The sequence below is a fragment of the Balearica regulorum genome, chromosome 12, assembly GCF_011004875.1.
Source record: "Balearica regulorum gibbericeps isolate bBalReg1 chromosome 12, bBalReg1.pri, whole genome shotgun sequence".
Classification (NCBI taxonomy): domain Eukaryota; kingdom Metazoa; phylum Chordata; class Aves; order Gruiformes; family Gruidae; genus Balearica; species Balearica regulorum.
Window position 1 is genome coordinate 5,124,768 of NC_046195.1, and position 21,896 is coordinate 5,146,663.

Genomic DNA, 21,896 nt, shown 5'->3' on the forward strand with positions numbered 1-21,896 from the left:
AAGCTTAGATCTGAGAATATGATGCGTGATAAACTCTTCTTTTATTTTGCAAGAACAGTGTTCATACTCTAATACTTCAAAAAAGTGGAAACATTACAAGACAAACTTTGGTAATCATGTTAGCTAAATTGTCACAGAACTAGCGAGGTATTGAGATGTCAGAGGAGTCTTGTTGCCGGAACATGCTTCTATTTTCTTTGCCTGCTCTGAAGTTAAAGGCTCTGCTTGTGGAAATGTTGCTAGGTTATATTGGGTGAATGTAAGCTATCTAAATGAATAAAAGAATTGGATGTGTTTCTTGAGCTAAACAAATGGTGGCAATTTCAAAAGTTAACCAATTTATTGAATGCTTCAGGTAAAACCAAAGAAATGGAGAAATCAGTTTTGATGCAGGATAAGAGTGTTCCAGAAGAAATGCTGTCTGAAAAGAGGAAAAAACCATTAAACGAAGATGTAATCAATATGCTACTTAATTTTGAAATCAAAGAGGTATGTATGCATCTGTAAGACTTATTGTTACTGAATCCAATACTCAAGTCTGTCTATTAGAAGTAGTGGGCTATAAAGTCCATTTTAAATATTTAAAGAATGTGGTACATATCAACAAAAAAACCCCCAGAACCCACATTATTTAGCTGTTTCTTTAGCTGTTTTCTTTTGTCTATATTATGTGAGATTGTATTTCTAGAATATTAAATATACAAAATACATCTAACAGGGAAAACCAGACTTCTTTTAGATGTTCTGCACTCGCCTAGCCTATATCCTTGATAATGCTGCATATGATTCTCTTAGTAACAAACCACCTGAAATAGTTAAGCTAGAACTAGTATTTTCCCTTAAAGATACTAAATCTGAAGGTTAGGCTGTAGGTCAAGTATTGGGAAAATGACAAACAATCTTTTAACAAAGATACCTATTCATAAGAAATCGTCCAAGCATGTTTTTTTTCTGGAGAGGTCTGTGATACTTAAATGTGAAGAGCTCAGCATGACCTTTCATTTTTTCAAGAGTCAGACCAAACAGCTTAGGTATGCAGGTTATTTTAAATAACTGTAGAGTTTGCTGGGTTTGTGGGTGGGGGTTTTTTGTGTATAATTTTTGTTTCGCTAAATCTTTGTAGGTGTCTTTGTCCAATACAAAATCTGGGTTCCTGTTTTTTAGATAGGAAAAAACCCACCTTCAAACAGAAAACTATTCTCTTGCTGAGTGAGACTAGAAACTTCTTCCTATTCCCATCCACCAGGGAAACATATTTTCTGTGAGTGATATCAAATCATAGAAGAAAACGTAGTTTTAAGGGCATCAGAAATATTTGTCCCACAGCTGAAGTGTAGACAGGCAGCAAGTTGAATCCATCCCAGGTTTTGGGTTTTCTTGGTTTTTACAGAATTACAATTGAAATTGGCTGATGAAGTATCTGTCCACAAACAGCATGTAGTTATTCAACACGTATCGCTAGTACCTTTGGCAGCTTCTAACTTTCAGATGTACTGTCTTGGCTGCAAAGAATTTTTTTAAAGGTATGACTGAGGCACATTACAGGCTAGCTTGTAGTGCGCCATGTTGTCTTATTTAGTACATCTTACAAACAATTCTGTCTTGTTTTATACGGTTTTACATGCATGTCACATGGAAATTTTTACTAAGGTAGTGTTCACATTGTGGACTGTATATGTTGGGTGATTAATGATAAAATGCTAGTTTGTTAATGTACAAAGAGTATGCCACATAATGATGCAGAGAAAGTATTGACAGACTTGAATTCTTTAAATTTCTTGTGTGGTAAATTGTTAGGTTAAGGCACCATTTTTAGTTCCCAAGAATGGAAGATAACTGCCTCATGAAATAATTGCATTAACATTGTTCATGAATAACTATATCTAGTTCTTCTACTTTAATTTTCAGCTACATTTAGAAACAAAAGGGTTTTTTTTCTCATTTTCAACTTTCTAATCCGTGTAATGCTTAAAATACTCTATGAACAAAGCATTGTAATGTTGAAACATTTCTGTGTCTTAAATTATTATTTGCATAGCATCTGATATTCAAAGGTTGATTGACATTACGGTCTCTTCTCTGCTGCCCTTCCTTGCAGGCCAGTATGATTTCAGTAACTTTTTTTCCATATTCAAACTCTGTATGTAGCACTGTGTAGTGTCCGATTACAAAATTAAAACATAGCTTGACAAGGTAAAAATACACTACTAGGCCAACAAAATTAAGTCCTAGCCAAATTAATAGACTTGGGATTTTTGTTTTGTTATTGAAGGATTTAAGAAGTGATTGTTTGCTTGGCCAAGAGGAATAGAGGGGGTAAAAAAATCTTTAGCAAACTGGTGTTGCAAGTTCTTTTTGTAAAAAAGGCAAAATATCTAGATTAATAGTACATTTGAAGCTTTGCTGTGGAGATAATGCCCAGTTATAATTGCATCCCATAATATCTGGACAGCTTGACTGAAATAGTGAACTTATTTCCCTTTCCATATTCAAGGTTGTAATAACCTTGATGAAGCAGGTTCAGAAGGAGAGATATCCATTACATACTCTAACTGTGCTACAGCTTGGAACCGAAACTAAAATTAGAAATCACGAATTGACTGCAGCAGCATACTTGAAAAAAATTATTATGAGATGCATTGAAATAAATGGTAAGTCTTCTAGAAAACTGGTACGCAGTCAGTACAGTGTGTGCAGTCAGCTTTTGTAGCAAGAGGATAACATGGTCAAAAATAACAATAATTAGTGCGTGGTGGGGGGGAGGGCAGGAAGTTACATGCCAAATTCACTTAATGATGCCGTCCTGTGTAATTTAGATTTAATTCATCTGTTTTACCTGATACCAAGTTTTACTTCTGTTGCTAGAGTTAGCCTGAGTTAATTTATTTGAGTTAGTTGCCTACTTTGAGTAGGAATGGTCATTCCTGAGAAGTATTCTATCTGTTCAGAGAGTTTTGATGAGCTTCTGAGCCTGTGCTTTACGTCCAGTTCTGGCAGCACTGGAAATCCAGCGTGCTTCCTTGATTGGTCAGGTAACAGTTCAAAGTGATATTGAGGGAATACCTGAAATAGCCATGTATTCAAAATAGAAAAAAATGAGTTTGAATATTAAGACTTAAAGATAGGAATGCAAAATTATAGGAATGCAAATAGCTTTCCAATTTTGAATCTTCTTTCAGGACCAAGATAAGTTAATTTTGATTAGTTTAATTAAAAAAAGTAAATACAGCATTTTACAAGGTAATTCTTAACCTGCAGCTTCTCTGTGAAAAGAGATGTTAACCCTCACTATTTCAGCAAGAATAGCATATAATTAGTATACTCTATAGGTGGAGCAAAGCTTGTGTGTAGAAATACTTTACAGTTTTCTGTTTCCTTATTTGCAGACTCAAAAGGAGATCCTCTTTGCATTATTAATTCTTCAAGTGAGACAGATGAACATCTTCTGAAAATGGAATACATTAAGGTTTCAATACCTTTTAACTAAGATTATATGGGCAGTAAAATAAGGCTTCCATATGCACTAGCCTGTGTTAGATTTTTTTCTTTTCTTTTTTTTTAAAACCTGTAGGATTTGTATCTAAAACTTACCCAGATCTTCTCCCAAATACCTGTTTTTCAACTTACCTTTTCATTTCATTCTCCACTGCTTCTATAAAGTGCTTGCTGCATAAGTCAACATAATTACTGAAATCACTGGTGAAGCCAAGTGTTTGTGTGCATTCTTCTCTGAATAATACCTATTAGTACTTTTTTGTGAAGCTTAATAGATGAGAGAGTCTTTGCCTATGTAAGTGATAGATGCCTCTCTATGGGGGGTAAAACCAGCATTTCAGGAGTTATTTGTTGGTAGCTACAGTTATTGAGTGTTTATTTAAAAAAAAAAAAAAAAAAAAAAAAAAAGCTTTTCAAAAACTGCATGACTATTTGGGAATCTGATAGGTTATAGAACCAGCGGACTACTTGTACTCTTATCTATAATGACATAATTTTTATAGAGGAAAACCAAGTTAACTTGTTCTGACAAAGTACTAAGCATAAATTTATCTGGTTTAAATAGATCCTAGGGAAGAGAAAATTTTGTAACTGGCCAGTTGAATTTTCACAAAATACATGCTATAAAATGCCAGAGCAGAGCATTCTGGTTGCCTTGATTGTGTGCTTTATTTAGAGAACTTGTTTTTTTCAGGCTTCATCACTTTCCATTGTTTTCTTTAGCGATGGGAATAATCCGTGTGTGTGTGTGGTAAACTCAGTTAATTCGGTTAATGAATTCATTTAATTCAATAGCAACTGACTGTGTGCTTTAGTTTTTTTTTTTTCTTTTTTTCTTCCTTTAGGCTGATCCCGATGGACCAGATTTTGTTACTACTTACAGAAGCACCAAGCAAAACATCAATGTAAATACTGGATGTATTTCATTTATTTTTAAGCTTCTCAAATAGTAACAGCTGTGTTAACTTGTTAGTTGCCTGCTTCTTCTCTTCTGGAAACAAACAAACAAAAAATTAAAAAAAAAAAAAGCCCCACCAGAACCCAAACCCCTGACTCTGTCATCATTAAAGCTTACTGCTTTACATTTAACTACTTCAAAGAGAAATCCAGGAGGAAAAAGATTTTTTTTTTTTTCCAGAAGTATTTAGTGTATTAATTAACTTGAAACTGTATAATGTTAGCTAGTTAAAATTTATAAGGACATATTTCTAACTGAGGCCTGTAGGATGTGTTTTATTTCTGGAGTGGTATTCTTAGCAGTATGTGAAACAAAGCCCTTGTGTTTCAGAGCTTGGCATTTCATAACAGTGAAATTGAGATGTGAGGTGAATTTTCAAACAAGCATTCTCAGAGGTCTTGTGTTCAATCAGTTCTTTTTTTTTTTTTTTTTTTTTTTTACTTCTGAAAGCAACTATTCATGTCTAGTTTTGCATGGCCTCAGTGACATTTGAAGTAAGCAGGTAATTTTTCTCCTAAAATGTTCCCTTTAAAGTAGTAGTGGTGGGTGGAGCTTGCTTCTTGACAGCCACACGTGGAATTTGAAGTGACTGGACTACTTGAGAGTCAAGAAAGCTGACATCCCTTAATGTATCAGTAAAATGTATCAGCATTTACCAAGAGTTGCTTTGGCCTAGGCAGAGTTAGCTAGCTGATGCTAGGTTTCGCTAAGTAATATTGGCTAGAGTAGTTGATACTCACGTACTTTCTGTTCTGATGGCAATTTTTGAATCTTGTTTTGTTGTATCATACCTACTAAAATATCTCTATACATGATTCTGAAGATGTCAACCAAAATGCTTAGTAGTCCATGATGAAAGGCAACAGAACTAAGAGACCTTACTGTGAAAAAGCATAATAACATGAAGCATCAATTTTTAGACTGGCACAGTTCCTCTGTAGCTGTCTTAAGCTTCCCTTCCATAGCTCCCTCATCTGTTCATGGCTTGTGTTTTGTTAAGTTGAAAGAGATAGTAGGGTGAGATAGTTGTGAAATTGAGCAAGACACTTTTTTTCTCAGTTCTGTCACAGTAACTCTGAGTAGTTATGCAATAGACTGCTACTAAATAACCATGTTATTTTGTCTCCTTGCCCTCATTTTAGGTCATCTTTTCATGTTTGGATATAGTACTTCACACAGAGGCTTTGCTTTCTGTCATGAGTTTTCTCACATTCAGTGTTCCATCAGGTGGTCTTCCCAGTACTGACAAAGCATCAGACCACAAGCCTCAAATAAAAGAACAAGAAAAAGGGAGTACTCTTAGACCAGGTAACACGGTATTAGAAAGGCTGTACTTTTGTTGCTTGACAGCATCTAGCCTTTTGTTTCAAAGGATACCATTTCAGGTGACAGTGTTGCAGTCTATTTGGTGGAAAAACAAGGCATGCACAACTGTACGTGGGGAGAAAATAATCTCATTTAAAGAAAAAGCCAGATATTTTTTGCTGTTGCTTAATTTTACAAATTCTCATTACTCAATATAGCTTTTTTTCTTAGGTAGTGGTCTAACTTTTATTATAAAAAGTCAAATAAATGATGTTGCAGTGAACAGTACCAAAGTCTGAGCAACCTGGTCTAGTGGAAGGTGTCTCTGCCCACAGCAGAGGGATTGGAACTAGATGATCCTTAAGGTCCCTTCCAACCCAGACCATTCTGTGATTATTTCCAAAGCATTAGTGTCACAACTTCTGTTGCTTTCCAATCTGAAGGTTCTAAAGAGTGTTTACATTGCTGAAGATAAAGATTCTTCAGCCCTGGGAAAGCAAGTAGAAGTTCTGAACTGAAGGATGTTGTGCTTATTTTAATAATTGCTGTCTATAACCTTGAAATAGTAGGAGTTTTTGTATGGAAGCTCCTTAAGAATGTTTCGTCAGGTCCTGTGTGGTTGATTCTCGTTTTTGTAGTGTTGTTTGTGAAATTGAAGATTTTCTAATCTTTAATCAATTGGGATTTTACAGTGGCTGGCTGTTACATTTTGTGTTCTGCAGACACCTTCAATTCTGCTGCAGAAACTTTTTTCACCTAACATGCCTGAATTGGCCTTGCTACTTGTCCTGGTTCTGGCAAGGATAGAGTTAATTTCACAAGGACACTACTCTGTACAGAAAGGAACATTTCTTATGTGACTGTGTTCCAAATAATTAAATGTACACTGTATTGAGCATACTGTTGTGTGAAAACTAGGTATTAATGAAGAGAAAAAACATCATCTTGATTGCTGTTTGCCTGTGTTCGACAGTGACTGTTCTTGTGCCAGAAGAAAGCTGTGATAATAAGAGACTTATTTCAAGTCTTGACTAACAATTAGCAGTAACTTTTAGGGAATAAGTGCAGGTTGCTTTTTGAATAGTTCATATATGTACAAACCAAATAATCTAATGTTTGTTTTAAAAAATTGACTTATAATGAAGTTCTTGTATCTCTTGTGTTTCCTGTTCAGTGTCTAGTAATGCAGACCATAATGATACCTGTGAATTAAAACTCACTGCAAAGCTAAATGCATTCAGTATTACAGTGTGTGATCAGATCAGAATTGCAGACATTAGAATACAAGGTAAGGGGTTTTTATTTAAATATTAGGTTAGTTGGTGCTAACAAGAAATATGTTATTCCCCTTTGTTCATTCACTTCTGAAAGGCTAGTGTGTGCACTGCAGACGTTTCTGTAACATATGTTTGAAAATATTTTGATTGTATGATATGATTGTGCTTAAGTATTTTAATAGCCAAAATGCCTATTTTGGCATTTTCAGAGTGAGGGAAGAAAATGACTCGGAAAAAGAAGGCAATTAATTTTTAAGTGGAGTGAAATTAAAAGAAATGAAGGCACTATATGATAAATAACACAACCTTCCATTTTTTAATAGCTAGATCCTAATGGTGGAGTTGGGAATTTTTACTCTATTCCGAGTCAATTTATGTTGGCAAATTTGTCGTGTATAGTAAGGTAACAACTTCTGCCTTGGGCTTAGCATTGGTTGTTATGTAGTAGAATGCTGGATTCTAAGCTGTTCTTATTTATATTCAGTAATAAATAATAGTTCTTTTTAAAAAAGTGTTTACTTAATAAATGCACTTCAACAAATTACCATCTTCTTCCTTTTGTCTCAAAACAGGAATGGATGCATCTGTAGCTATGAAAACTAAAAAGATTACAGCGTTCTCCAGACTTGAGGACATTGTAATTACAAATGTTGATCCAAAAACAATCCATAAAAAGGTGATGTGTTGTGCAGATTGTAAACAAACAAAAAGACCTAGGGTTTTTTTAAGTTATTTAATGACAACACTGTAGTTGATTTGCTGTGTTTTATATAGTACTAAGTACAAAGTAATGTACCAAATAGTAAACAAAATTTAATTGGTTAATTTCCTTTATCTCAGGGAAGCAAACCATGCTTCCATTCAATATTGAATTCTTTTTAATAATGTTTGCATTCATATGCTTAATTCTGAGTAGCATGAGTTAAATATGAAATGGACTATAGATAACCAAGTAAGAAGAGACGTACCGTAAAATACCTGATTCGACTTCCTTTTGTGCCTAGCATATGTGTGTCCAACTATTGCTGATAAGCTGCAGCTGATCTTTTTGTGGAAATATTTCTTGTTTGATAAGTAATAATTCTATCAATGATTATTGCTGGGAGGTATTAACTATACGGACTTAATCTTCTAGGCTGTCTCCATAATGGGGGATGAAGTGTTTAGATTTCACATGTCGCTTTATCCAGATGCTACTGCAGGAGAAGCCTACACTGATATGTCAAGGGTGGATGGTAAAATGTCTCTGAAAGTGGGCTGCATCCAAATAATTTACCTACATAAATTCTTTATGTCTCTCCTGGTAAGACATTAGTTTCGGTTCTTTTCTTGACGTTAAAAGTGTGGGGTTTATTTTTGGTTTTTTTTTTGGTTTTTTTTTTTTGGTTTTTTTTTAAATGAAGTCAGCTCTTTGTGATCTGTACCTTGCGGTGAGCTGATGTACAAGCATATAGAAGTATTTTGCTGAATAAGTGCTGAAGTGTCACTTAGGTTGCACTGCTTTATAGAAGAATGACAAATATGGAGAAAGATGACAAAACAGATAATGAATTGAATTGATAGCTTTAATAATATCCTAAAAAATAAATAGGTAAGCAATGTCTTAGCTTGTGCATGATTTTAATCTTTTTCTCTTTTGAAACTTGCATGGTTGATTTAGAAGTTTCATATTTCTACCACAGCCTTACTATTTTTCTTAAATTTACATTTTGCCTTTTTTTGTGAGGCTTATTTGCTCTCATAGAACTCCTATGTTTTTTACTACCTATCAATAGAACTTCCTAAACAGTTTCCAAACGGCACAAGAAGCCTTGACCGCAGTCACTGTCCAGGCGGCAGAAATGGCTGCTTCCAGCATGAAAGACTTCGCTAAAAAGAGCTTCCGCCTCTTAATGGATGTCAACTTGAAAGCTCCAGTTATAGTTGTTCCTGAATCTTCAACTTCACGCAATGCTTTGGTAGCTGATCTTGGCTTAATCAAAGTTCAGAATGAATTCAAGCTGGTGTCTTCAGATGAATCTTCTCTTCCTCCGGTCATTGACAACATGGATGTGCAGCTAACTCATTTGAAATTATCAAGGTATACATGGAGTTTTCTTCTGAGTTGAAAAGTGTTTGTAAAGAAAACGAGTTCATGTTCTGTATGCAGCATTGTTCTATTATTTAAATATGATAGGTGATGGAAACATACTAAAACCAAACACACACACAAGTTTAGGAGTGCTTTTAGACACACATACCCACAATCTCTAACTTAGTTACTGTCCTATCATTCCTTTCTTTCCAAGAAGTTTTAATCTTAAATGCATACCTGGGTATAAGTGCGTGTAAGCACCCGTTGTTATTAATTTAAAAATAAGTATATCCATAGTTCTGTTAGATTAGTGTGGCGTTATTTGGGATTCTGCAACTACTAAATATTTTTCATCTGCTGTTTCCGCTGTCTTTTGTAGGTGCGTTATATCTGCAGATTCTCAACCAGATTCTGAAATTCTGCATCCTGTGAGTTTGACTTTACTGGTCCAGAGGAATTTAGCAGCAACTTGGTATCATAAAACCCCAACAATTGGTATCAAAGGAGACCTAAAACCAATGCAGGTAATACCAGAGCTATATCAACAGTTACATATATTCTCAGAATAGTACTTAGCCTAGTTAAGGAGCTTGTAAACTTGTTGCAATATGTATTCTGTAAAGAATGTTAGGAGACTTCCAGCTTGACTCTCCAGTTGATAGATTTGTTAGAGTTTTGATATCTTATAATGAATAGTTTTAGTGTAGCTGCGCACAAATGGAATGAAACCTATTTTTATTTTTCTGGGGGTCTGTTGGAGCTATCATTTGACTCAACAGTCAGTAAAGTCATTGAGGTTATCTGTTGAGTTAGCATTTAGAATCTAGATTTAAGATTTTAAGTTGTTTGATTTGTAATATTCAAGTTATTTGAGTGTTTAGTAGATTTATTAGAAATTAAAAGGGTAGATCTGGATCTCGAATATACAACAGTTCAAAATTATGGTTGATGTCTTTGCAGATGGAGGGCTTAGCTTTCTCTTTTAGTACGTTAACTACACGGATTTAAATGGCTAAAAGTGGACTGCGGGGCCGTTTAGTTGTTCATGAGACCGGTTTCATTCCTGTGTCTGTGCTGTGGCCAAATGCAGTACTGGTGAAGCACAGAGGAATAAGATATTGAAGAAGTACCAATTAAAAAAATAAATAAATAAAATTCTAACGCAATATATTATGGGCTAAGTGACTGTATTTTGTCACTTACTACTGCTGATTTTTTTCACAATCATGTTATTTTATAATTGGATTCAGATTCATTAACTCCTTAAAGGCCTACTGAATGACAGGTGCTTTAGTGTATACAATGCAAATCGTGGCTTTAATTTTATCTGTTTATGTTTCTGGATTCCCGAATTGTTGAGACGTGTTTATGGTCATCAATTACTCATATTTTTAGCAGGCCAACAGCCTTTACGAGACTAGAAAGCGTTGTCACGCAGAGTGTTAGTTCTTGTTGTAACTCCTGTTTGTAACAAGTAACAAAGGATAATTTAGGAAAAATAGGCATATTATTTAGGCTGTTTTGGCCAGGATAATTCTGATTAGACAGCTTGTTTATGGTGGAAGCAGCATGTTGTTTCCTGTCAGCATTTGCTTGCTATTGATAAAGATAGGGTTCTGTGCTGGAAAGAAATACTGTCATGGAAAAAGAAACTCCGGGTTTATCACTTTACAGATTGCACTCAGTGAAGAAGATCTAAGCGTTGTCATGAAAATTTTACTTGAAAACCTTGGAGGGGCTTCTTCTCAGCCAAATACTGTGCAAGAGAACACTGAAGAGATGCAGATGTATAAAGAAGGGAAAGTTCCGAATGAATCTGATTTCTGTGAGGGTATGTTCAACTCAAAAGCTGAATATGTTTAGGCAGAGGGCTATCTGCGAATTCAAACATTATGCTTATCTGAAGCACTTTAATGTGTGTAAATAAATTCTTTTGCTTAATTGTTACATATGTATTGTGTACGTGAAAAGTTATAAATAAGAATATATGCACATATATTCTCACATGGAGTGTGAGCTGTTGATAGTCAAAAGTTTTTGTAGCATGTTCTTTGCGATTCATCTTTTATAGGATGGTGTTCTTCAGTCTGTATCAGTGACTCTTATAAGTTGCAGGTGGTTTAAAAAAAGAGAGAAAAGCAGAACCAACTACCCTGGAATGTTAATGCACAATTATAAAGATTGAGGATATTAATAGTATTCAAATAGTGTGTTAACGTAAACAGTGTATGTCTCCGGATGAAATATTGTTAACACTTTGCCAAAGTATCTTTTGTCCAAAACTTAACATTCTCAATGTCAAAAAACCTACTGTTCAACCAATAGTTGAATTGGTATAGTATGAGAAGAAACAGGAAGGAAGAGTAGCGCAAACTCTTTGAGCAGTCTTGGTACTTCCTGTAGTTCTTCATTAGAACAAATGAAGAAATGCAGTAAATTAATGACAGCTTTTGTTTAAGGTTCTTAAACCACTTTATGCTAGGTAATTTTAGCGTGCATTGAATAGAACAAAGTGATATTGAGTAAATAAAAGTACAGACTATTGTTCTGAATAGTCTTCTGGATTTAGAGCTTTTTCTCTTTTTGTGACTTTCTGATCTCAATTTTAAAGCAAACCAAAAAAACCAACACAAAACCAACCCCAAACCCAGAAAACCACCCCCAAGCCCAGTGTTCTAAAGAAATGTAAAAATATGTTCTTTTCACTGACAGGTCCTCTTCTTGCGTTTGGACAAAAAGAAGTTTCTACAGTTCAGTCTTCTGCAGAATGTTATACAACACTTGAATTTGAATTTAATTTTGAGTCACTTTCAGTAACTCTCTACAATAGTGATATGAATCAGGTTTGTGACAAAGCTTTTACCGTATAGATGGGGTGGGGAACTTTAAGCTTCTCGCATGGACAGAACTCAGGATAATAAAACAAAGAGTTTTGTTGGTTGTGTTGGCTTTGTAATGCCTGCCTTATGGAGCTTATGCAATTTATCCTGGAACTTTGAGGTTTTATGGGCAGAGAATGTCCTTAATTTGAAGGACCTAAGTGCATTTCTAAGAATCACGCTTAAAATAAATAAATAAATGAACCAAACAAAACCACCCACTGTCTAATTTGGTCATTCAAGCCTTGATTCCAGTTATCCAAAATAAAAATGAAATTTTCAAAGGCAGGAATTGCTAGCCTAGGTGATGGTAGTTCTGTGTGTGGTACCCATATATTTAGTAAGCAGATCCAAGGTCCATATGGCGCATACTTCCCTTTTGCATATCCCTGAGTGTGAGCAATATGAACATCCTTCCTGTGCTGAAAACAGAAGACAAAGATGTGCAATGTTGCCTTGTTTTTATGACTTAATATGTTTTGTCCAGATGTGAAGGTGCTTGCTTTGTAAGTCTTGGTATATAGTGAACTTGTGGTATCTTTTAGGATAACTATAATGCAGGAATTTGTGGTGCTTTTTGTGTGACGGGTGTATAGTATTAAAAAGTTCTTATGAAATGACCATCATGGGAAGAAACACAACATAACGGGATTTTAATTTCTTCATATCCTTTCTGCTTATTGCTGAAATCCTGGTTGTAAATGAGTTAGTGTGATGGGAGCAGAGAGATCCTTTGATAGGAGGTTCAGAGTTCAGATGGATTATCCTTCAGTCATGCATTCCCAACAACCGCTAGAAATGCGGTGAAGAAACGACTTTGACAACCCAACTTTTTTCTGTTTTCTCAGTGAGTTTCTCAGACTAATTTTTATGATTGGAGGACTGATGGCAGCAACAGGCTAATCAGATCCTTCAGTTCATGGATCAAAACACATGTGGCTAGCAGCAAGGGAAATGTGTTTATTACTTTGCTCTGTGATAACTAGTCCTACTATCTCTCATTATGTAGAAGTCTCTGCTTTCGCTGCATAGTGACAAATTACGCCTTGGTGAACTCCGGCTGCACCTCATGGCATCATCGGGGAAGATGTTTTCAGATGGCTCAATGGACATTAATGTTAAACTCAAGGCATGTACCCTGGATGATCTCAGAGAAGGAATTCAGAATGTGACTGCAAGGTAAGTTTGACTGCATCAGAAATGAAAAAACTCCGTGGAACTTGTGAGGAAGACTGTTTCCTTGTTTTATACTTTGCTTCACATGGGATTGTTAAAACTTGGTAGGGCTGTCAGCTGTTGCCTGTCATACCATGCACTAAAGCAGTGAATGACGTAATTCCAGTAATATTAAGCAAGTTGCTTGTTTTATATGTTGATTTCCCAGGAAATCCAAAACAAAACAAAAAAACACCTAGGAGGCTTGAGTTTTACAGTAAACTGTAGAACAGCTGAGCAGAGAGCTAACAGCCTCAGCTAGAGAATTCTATGCACTGAATTGGCTGGATGGTCGCACTCAAAGAATTGTGGTCAACGGCTCAATGTCCAAGCGGAGAACGGTGACGAGTGGTGTCCCTCGGGGGTCGGCACTGTTTAACGTCTTTGTCAGCGACATGGACAGTGGGATCAAGCGCACCCTCAGCAAGTTTGCCGATGACACCAAGCTGTGTGGTGTGGTTGACATGCTGGAGGGAAGGGATGCCACCCAGAGGGACCTTGACAGGCTGGAGAGGTGGGCCGGTCCAAACCTCATTAAGTTCAACAAGGCCAAGTGCAAGGTCCTGCACGTGGGTCGGCGCAATCCCAAGCACAGCTATAGGCTGGGCGAGGAATGGATTGAAAGCAGCCCCGAGGAGAAGGTCTTGGGGGTATGGATTGATGAGAAGCTCAACATGAGCCGGCAGTGCGCGCTTGCAGCCCAGAAAGCCAACCGTGTCCTGGGCTGCATCAAAAGAAGAGTGTGACCAGCAGGTCGAGGGAGGTGATCCTGCCCCTCTACTCCGCTCTTGTCAGACCCCACCTGGAGTACTGCATCCAGCTCTGGGGGCCCCAGTACAGGAGAGACATGGAGCTGTCGGAGCGAGTCCAGAGGAGGGCTGCAAAGCTGATCAGAGGGCTGGGGCACCTCTCCTATGAGGACAGGCTGAGAGCGTTGGGGTTGTTCAGCCTGGAAAAAAGAAGGCTCCAGGGAGATCTAATTGCGGCCTTCCAGTACCTGAAGGGGGCCTACAGGAAAGATGGAGAGGGACTGTGTATCAGGGAGTGTAGTGACAGGACAAGGGGTAATGGGTTCAAGCTGAAGGAGGGTCGATTTAGGTTAGATGTTGGAAAGAAATTCTTTACTGTGAGGGTGGTGAGGCACTGGATCAGGTTGCCCAGAGAGGCTGTGGAGGCCCCTTCCCTGGAGTGTTCAAGGCCAGGTTGGATGAGGCTTTGGGCAACGTGGTCTAGTGGAGGGTGTCACTGCCCGCAGCAGGGGGGTTGGAACTAGATGATCTTTGAGGTCCCTTCCAACCCAAACCATTCTATGATGATTCTATGAAACTTTAGTCTGATTGTTACATGCTGTCTATGTAGTTCCAAAAGTGTAGCATGCAAATCTTAAATTGAAAATGCTCTTCTGTTAGAGAAGTCTATATCCTCTTATTTCTGGAGGAAACATTGATTGCGTATGTTGTAATTCTTATTTATAAATGGCTCTGTGAGGAAAAAATGGCACTACTTATGCATCCTCGTTTTTCTAGATCTATGTGTTATGAAATATTTCTTATTAAACTTTTTTCCAGAATGATAGGCAAGAAAGAGGACACAAATGACAGTTCTATGATAGATATAAGCTACAAACAGGATAAGAATGGAACTGAAGTCGTTGCTGTCCTTGACAAGTTGTACATATGTGCCAGCATGGAGTTTTTGTTGACAGTAGCAGATTTTTTCATTCACTCATTGCCGGCATCCTCAAGTGAAAGATCTGCACAGTTCCAATTAAAGCATGTTGCTTCTGGGAAATCCAAGCCAGAAACAGGTCTGTAAAACTGATCCCCACTCCCCTCCTTTACAGACTTCATACTAAAAATAAATCATCCAAAAGTTGTAAAGATGCTATCCTGCTGTCAGACTTAAGAAATGAGTTTATTCTTCACGATGTGTAAATTGGCCACTGATACCACATACTGTTGTAAGCTGTAGTAGTTCCAAACCTGCTGTGTTAAGTAGTGGAGTTGTGCTCTCCAGGAGAGCTAAATATTGAAAATCACTCCTGCTGAACAGGATTTTTACCCATGTAATATTGCAAAGGAAGCATCCTTAGGGTAAAAATTGCCATGCAGATAGTAGTTAACAAGTAAAAAGAACAACTTACTTTTTTTAAAGGTGAGTGGCAAAGAATGTCTTACCCTTACTTCTGCAAGTTGTGTATTTTGAAACTAGGCTATTTCAGTTCAGTTGTGGAAAACTAAGTTTTTGATGAACAGCTTTCCTCTTTTTGGTTGTAGACTGAAGGTAAAGCATGATGAAACAAGGGCGAGAAAGACCACTTCTGAGTTGGTTTTGTTTGGTTTTAAGCAATTGCTAGGCTTGCCTGAGTTGTGGTTGGACCTAATCTATGGGTTATGTTGTCTAGCTGGTTCCCAACAGCCCTGCCTTTCTTTTGGGGAACTTGGCAGAGTGCTAGGAGTGAGCCTTAGGTTTTATGAATTGTCCTAGTGATGTCAGCAGTTCACTTCCTCTACTCTTCCCTTGTTGGATACACACAAGTCCTGTGGCGAGGGAGGGAGAGTACACGCTCCAGAAAAATGGCGCTTGCAGGGGCTGCTCAGGGTTAGCCAAATGTTTTTCTGGTTGCAACCCATGATGCGTAGCTTGCTTTGTTTTTCATGTAGTACACCGAGCCTCAATTTGGCACCTGTTCCATTGCATAGGTGTGATATTCTGACCTTTCCAGCACCTGTTGTGCATGACTAACCCATGTAATGAGTCCTAGTGTGGAGGAGGGCCATACACCACTATGCTACCTATCACTGCGAACCAAAATGACTTGATCTACCACCAGGTTTCAGTTTCAGGTCTAGATATTATGTACATAATAATGCGTTCAGAACTTTTATGTTCAAGGGTTTGTTTTGTTTTGTTTTGTTTTACATATTTTCACAGAAATACCTGTATGGCCAAATATGACAGTAAAAGCATTGATCATGGATCCAGAAATTGTATTTGTTGCTAACTTGACCAGTGCTGATGCCCCTGCCTTAAAAGTTTCCTTCCAATGTGACTTTTCTTTGGCATCTGGAAAGCTTGCACAAAGGATGACTGCTCAAGTGAAGGGCTTCAAAGTGTTGGCCTGTGCCTTTCTCAAGGAAAAACAAGACAAGAGTGTTACTACGGTAAGAAAACTTGTTTTTCATAATGAAAAAAGTGATGAGAACTGTTGGCAGGTGTGTCCTTTAGTTGGCATATCCATAGCTCTCAGAAAACTCTGTTTTCGTATCATTGATTATTATGAAGAGAGGAAGGGACTGGGCATCTGTGGTATGCCACTTAAAGGTGAATCTTTTATCAGTGCGAGACTTCATCATGCAGAGCTCTGTCTAAAACCTGTGTAGTGCATGTGCAAATTAAATTAAAAGTTTCTTAGTGAAGAAATTGTGTGAGGGGCTTTGAAGACTAAGAATACCTCTCTGCAGCTTTGTTTATTGTCTGTCAGTTTACTTGTTGCAGTAGAGTATGCTGATCAGCGTGTCTGAACTTCATGTACTCATTCTTGGCTGGGAGCATTAAACCACAAAGGTGGCCTGTGTGGTTCATCTTGCACTTGTTATCTTTCCTTATGCATTTAGTTTTCTTTTTTCTTAAGGATTCAGGGGTTTTTTGGCTATGCCATGAAGTCTATCTGTGTGTTGAGTTCTTGTTTTCTCAGTTTTTTAAGCCTTATATCAAAAGCTTTTATTTCACTAACTTTTAACCTTCCAGTACGAAATTGCTCTTGTGCAAATTTGAATGCTGGAATGAAGCACAATAATGTTAGGGAAAGAGTGCAGTTACTCTGAAACGTGTTGTTTCAATCCTATGGGATTGAAAGGTACAAGACTATTTGAAAAGGTTAGATTCAAGGGAGTTACCTTAATAATCAAATTACATTTTTCACTCAGGTGTTACGGCCATGTTCTTTGGTCATGGAAAATATGATGCATGTCTCAGGGTTACAAACTGTGGTAGTGACAATAGAAGAACTTACTATAAAGGTAAGATTATTAAAGCTGTCTTTGGAAGAACAGGTGTGTTTCTCAAGCTGTAGCTTGGGGTTTTTCAGTGAGAATTATGACCACACAAGCGCATGGAAATTTAGGACTTTTAACATGATTTCTAGAATGATATACAATGTGAAATACCTTGTTTTTAATACATAAATTAATAATTGTGTCTATAGTAAAGGGCTAAACTATGAGCAATAGTACATTATTCCTAAAGCATAAAGCTTTTGATGCATGTACTCTGCTGCTAATTGAAATGGTGGCGCACATAACTCTGCAAACGTGCTTTTTTGAACATTTTTTGAATATTTGCTATTTCCATTTATCATATGTTTTGTATGCTAATCAGGTCTAAAACGTTTTGAGCTATAAAGGATTCCCCCCCTCCCCTCTTTGTTCAAGATCTCACCAATAATTCTGAATACTGTGATGACCATTATGGCTGCCATCAAACCCAAATCAACAGAGGAGGATTCTAGAGGAGCAACTGAAGTTTCTGAGAATTTGTGGCAAGTGAGGCCTATAGATGAGTGCAGCGCTTGGTTTCTTGGTGTTGATGTAGCCACAGAAGCAACAGAAACTTTTAAGGACCGTGAACATACTGTGAAACAAGAGAAATTTGACATTGTAGTGAAATCGCTTCAGATCACCTTGGAATGTGGTCTGGGACATCGTACTGTCCCTTCATTGCTAGTAGAGTCTGTGTTTTCAGGTGTCCTTAAAAACTGGTCCTCACTGATGGAGATCACTGCTGATATGTCACTGGAGGTATGTAGAATCAAATTGTTGCAGTTTGAAACGCTTCTGCAGATTTCATAATGTTCAAGTAACTTTTTAGTACATTCTCTATGGGCTAAATTAATAATAAGTTTAGACTGTAATGCTCTTAGGAGTTCTTTAGTGGTCAGGGAAGTATGACTAAGCATAATGTGGGTTTTATAGAAACTTTGCAATCAATAGATTTTAATGGCAGTTGCTACTGTGGAGTAATCTAATCTCTGTTTCTCTATTATTTTTGCATATTCACTTCTTGCTGTATGAACGATGAGCTTGGTTTAGTTGAATATTCATATTTAACTCTTATTGCCTACCTTTTACTGTTTCTCTAGTGTTGTGTTTATTGGTAAGATAGAAGTAGTTACACTCTTTTCTCAAAATGCTCTTTGCATCTTGGATTGTAATCACGCCATATTTGTTTTGCCAGCTATTGCAAGTCTTTTCCCCAAAATATAGTAAATTACGAGGAGGTGTAAGTCTCTTATGGAGGCAGCATGTTAAAATTGCATACAACCAGAAGTGCAATAAGTTAACTACATCTTTAGTTATATTCTGTCAGTTTACCAAGTGTGCATCATACTCCATTCTGTACTGAATATACAAGTAGCCTTCTTTCATTGCTAGATGTGTGCATCATACTAGAGTATGGAAGATGCATATCTAATAATATACAACTGGGGGAAGGCACTGTAGTTCCAGAAGGGAGAAGGGATGAGGAATATAGCCGAAGGGGAGCATCCAGAACTATTTGGTCCACAACCTCTATTCAGATTTGCAGTGGCTGAAGGGCATGTAATAACTTGGTGTAGGCTATGAGTTAGATGAACTGTTCTGGCGGGCCAGATTCAGACCGAAATTTGCTCAGACTAATTGTTATTTCACAGTACAATGAAGTATTTGCGGTGTTTAAGATTTTGATCTCAAAGTCATTCTTTCAAACAGTGTAGAAGAGGATAGAAACTGCCTTGTGTTAAGTGAAGATGTTAAAAAGATACGGAGTTACCAAGCTGTCTGGTTGCTCTAAAAGTCAACTCTTCAAAAATGATGTCACTTAATGAAAAATGTATGAGATATTACACTTCTGTGTATTAATTTTTGAAGCCATTAAAAGTTAATGCTAGATTTCCCAAAATGTGAAATAAAGATTGATTGTTTTCTTATTAATGTTTTTCATCCTAAATGCTACTGGAAGGAACCCAGTGCTTTATTTTTAGATGCCTTATTTAATTTTGATTCTTTCTTTAGATTCATTATTACAATGAAACCTATGCAGTGTGGGAGCCACTTATTGAACGAATTGAAGGAGGAAAGAAGCAATGGAGTTTAAATCTGGAAGTATGTGAACGTACTTGAAACTGTGGAATAGTTTGAATGGACAGCTATTTCTTTAAAAGCTTTACGTGACAGAACGTTGACCTTTTGAATGCTGTTGCTTTGGGGGAAATACGCAATTTCACATGAAAAAAAAAATATCAGTCTTTAGACATCTTAAGGTTTTTCTGAATAGTGTTAGTTGTCCAGTGCACGAGCAAAATGTAGCATGTAACCACACATACAGAGAGGAAAGAAAATAACTTGCTTGCCTTCAATGTTGGTATAAAATTTCTGTGCTTGCATAAGGTGTCCGAGATTTACAAGGTAAAGTAGGTTTTCCTTTGCTTGGTGAAATTATCAAGTGTAGGTCAAGTTTTTTCCTGTTTTAACATAGGAGCAAGTAATCTATGTGTTCATAATTGCCTAATGAAATTTTCATTTTAGATGAAGACTAACCCTGTCCAAGAGAGAAGTTTGATGCCGGGGGATGATTTCATTGTTCTTCCTGAGCCACAAACTGCAGTTAACATCTCTTCGAAGGACACAATGAATATAACAATATCCAAATGCTGTCTTGCTGTTTTCAGTAATTTAGCCAAGGTAGTCCTAGCAGGCAGAAGGTGGTGCATTATGTGGTTCCGTGGGAAATTTGGGGGGGTTTAGGTGGTGTGAGGTTGTTTGTTTTTTTTTCTTTTTTAAAGAACTTTCTGTCCTGCCAGTCACAAGCCAATGACTGTTCTGCAGCCCTGACAAATGTTATCTAGCAGGACTGAGGAGTTTTACTTTGATTAGTCCTTTAGGGTTAACAAAAGGGTGGTGCTAGCTTTTGAAAGAAGATGTTTCTGTGTTAGAACAACAAATGTGTTTATGCAGGACTTAGGGAACAGTCCTACAAGCAGGCTGAATCGAAATAAAACCCTGCAAGAAAAACAACTATTTCCTACAATCGTTTTCCTGAAACGCTAAAAGGGAAATTTACTTCCCTTCCATCTTTTCTCCTTAATAGAATACAAAGAAAAGTGTGCATTTTAGGATTGGCCTTCAAACTGTGGAAGTAGAATGTCCAGTGTGTTAAAAATATCTTTTCCCTATTTTTCTTGTGATAGTAGGTGTGCTTATGAATGTCCTAGGCTTTTTTCCCCCTTTTTTATGGAGAAAAGAAATTTTGGTTACTAAATCTAGCTATTTTTACCGAATGTGACTTATGCCTATTTATTTTTTAATTCTAAACGAGCAACATTCTCTAAGTTAGTACTTGCTTATACTGTAAGTCTGTGTTGGCAGTCAGTTACCATGGTTTTTGTTTAATGAAACAAATGTTTGTAAGCTTAAGTTGTGGTTGAATACAAAGTACGTACATCGTGAATGTACTTGGGATTTTTCTCTTAACAACCCAACAACTGTAAAAAAATTCCCTATGAGGAGCATGAATGATTACTGTAGTATCAACATTTGCTGCAAGTTACAGAATAATAACAAAATTTTCTGCAAGTAACCTTTACTTCCTGAAATACTGCTTCCCTGAAATAGTACTGTACAAATCATAGGTATAGCTTTTTTTTTTTTCTTTATTTCTTTAAAATGGTAGTTGATGGGAACTGTCTTTTAAAGACTTTATATATAATGTTTTTGTGGCTATTTGTGTATGACTTATGTTGTTAATTACAGGCATTTTCAGAAGGGACTGCATCCACGTTTGACTATTCCTTTAAAGAGACAGCACCTTTCATAGTGAAAAATGCCCTAGGTGTTCCTCTCAAAGTGCTTCCTAGCTCCAACTTTCGGATAGTTGGTTCAGTTGAAAAAGAAAACATGAACAATGTAGAAATTGGTCAGAACATGGAACTGGAATACACTGTTTTTGAAGCGCCCCAACGAGGAAAGTTGTCTGCGTTGTACCGACAAGAAAGCTCTGTCTTCTCTTTAAATTTAGGTATTACACTAGGGAATACTGTGTGTCATGACATATTGAGAGTGGGCAAAATGGGAGAGTCAACATGGTTAAATTCAATGTGATCAAAATTCAAGTGAAGTACATTTTGTTGAAACTAGTTTTGAATACAGATAGCAATTAAAAAAAATAATTAAACAATCTGCTGGACTTCTTAAAAAGATGTAAAATTCCTTCTTTCCAGTTTTCCAGAGAGTGAAAAGTACAATATTCTTTTTTTTTCTCCCTCTTTGGAAAAAATGGAAGACAGTCTAGTGGAGTCACTGATAGACCATCTTACAGACCTCTGGGACATAGTCCTCTGGGTTCCAACTCCTGTTAAACAGGGTCTTCATTTCTCATATCCCTACTACCCTTCAGCTTTCTGTAGTTAACCAGTTACCTGAGAACAGTTATGATTTTTCTGTGTTTTTAGCTTTGCCAGAAGATACTCCCAGGAGAATAGGATATAATAACTACTAATACATAATCTTCTGGGTTTTTTTTCCTTTCCATCCCATCCAACATGAAAGTACTTGGCCATGATACAAAGATCGTGTTCTGTGTTGCATTTTGTGAACTCAGCCAACAACTATATTGGTCTACTGTTTGGTGTATTTATCGTGCTATGTATAAATCAT

General features: G+C 36.9%; 1 protein-coding gene across 5 annotated transcripts in view; it reads left to right on the top strand.

Annotated features, from left to right (window-relative positions):
* VPS13C (vacuolar protein sorting 13 homolog C) overlaps positions 1-21,896 on the top strand; it is a 98,180-nt gene that overhangs the window by 41,613 nt on the left and 34,671 nt on the right. For all 5 annotated transcript variants that reach the window (XR_012837516.1, XM_075765043.1, XM_075765042.1 and 2 more), the window contains 20 exons: positions 356-489; positions 2,495-2,651; positions 3,387-3,466; positions 4,341-4,400; positions 5,596-5,761; positions 6,933-7,046; positions 7,608-7,711; positions 8,171-8,338; positions 8,811-9,115; positions 9,489-9,633; positions 10,784-10,940; positions 11,822-11,952; positions 12,998-13,167; positions 14,772-15,010; positions 16,138-16,367; positions 17,133-17,225; positions 17,637-18,002; positions 19,257-19,346; positions 19,770-19,925; positions 20,994-21,258. Coding sequence is in view for 4 of the 5 variants with exons in the window: in XM_075765043.1 (XP_075621158.1) it covers positions 356-489; positions 2,495-2,651; positions 3,387-3,466; positions 4,341-4,400; positions 5,596-5,761; positions 6,933-7,046; positions 7,608-7,711; positions 8,171-8,338; positions 8,811-9,115; positions 9,489-9,633; positions 10,784-10,940; positions 11,822-11,952; positions 12,998-13,167; positions 14,772-15,010; positions 16,138-16,367; positions 17,133-17,225; positions 17,637-18,002; positions 19,257-19,346; positions 19,770-19,925; positions 20,994-21,258 (3,330 nt within the window). In the remaining variant the exon portion in view is untranslated. The remainder of the gene's footprint in view (positions 1-355; positions 490-2,494; positions 2,652-3,386; positions 3,467-4,340; positions 4,401-5,595; positions 5,762-6,932; positions 7,047-7,607; positions 7,712-8,170; positions 8,339-8,810; positions 9,116-9,488; positions 9,634-10,783; positions 10,941-11,821; positions 11,953-12,997; positions 13,168-14,771; positions 15,011-16,137; positions 16,368-17,132; positions 17,226-17,636; positions 18,003-19,256; positions 19,347-19,769; positions 19,926-20,993; positions 21,259-21,896) is intronic.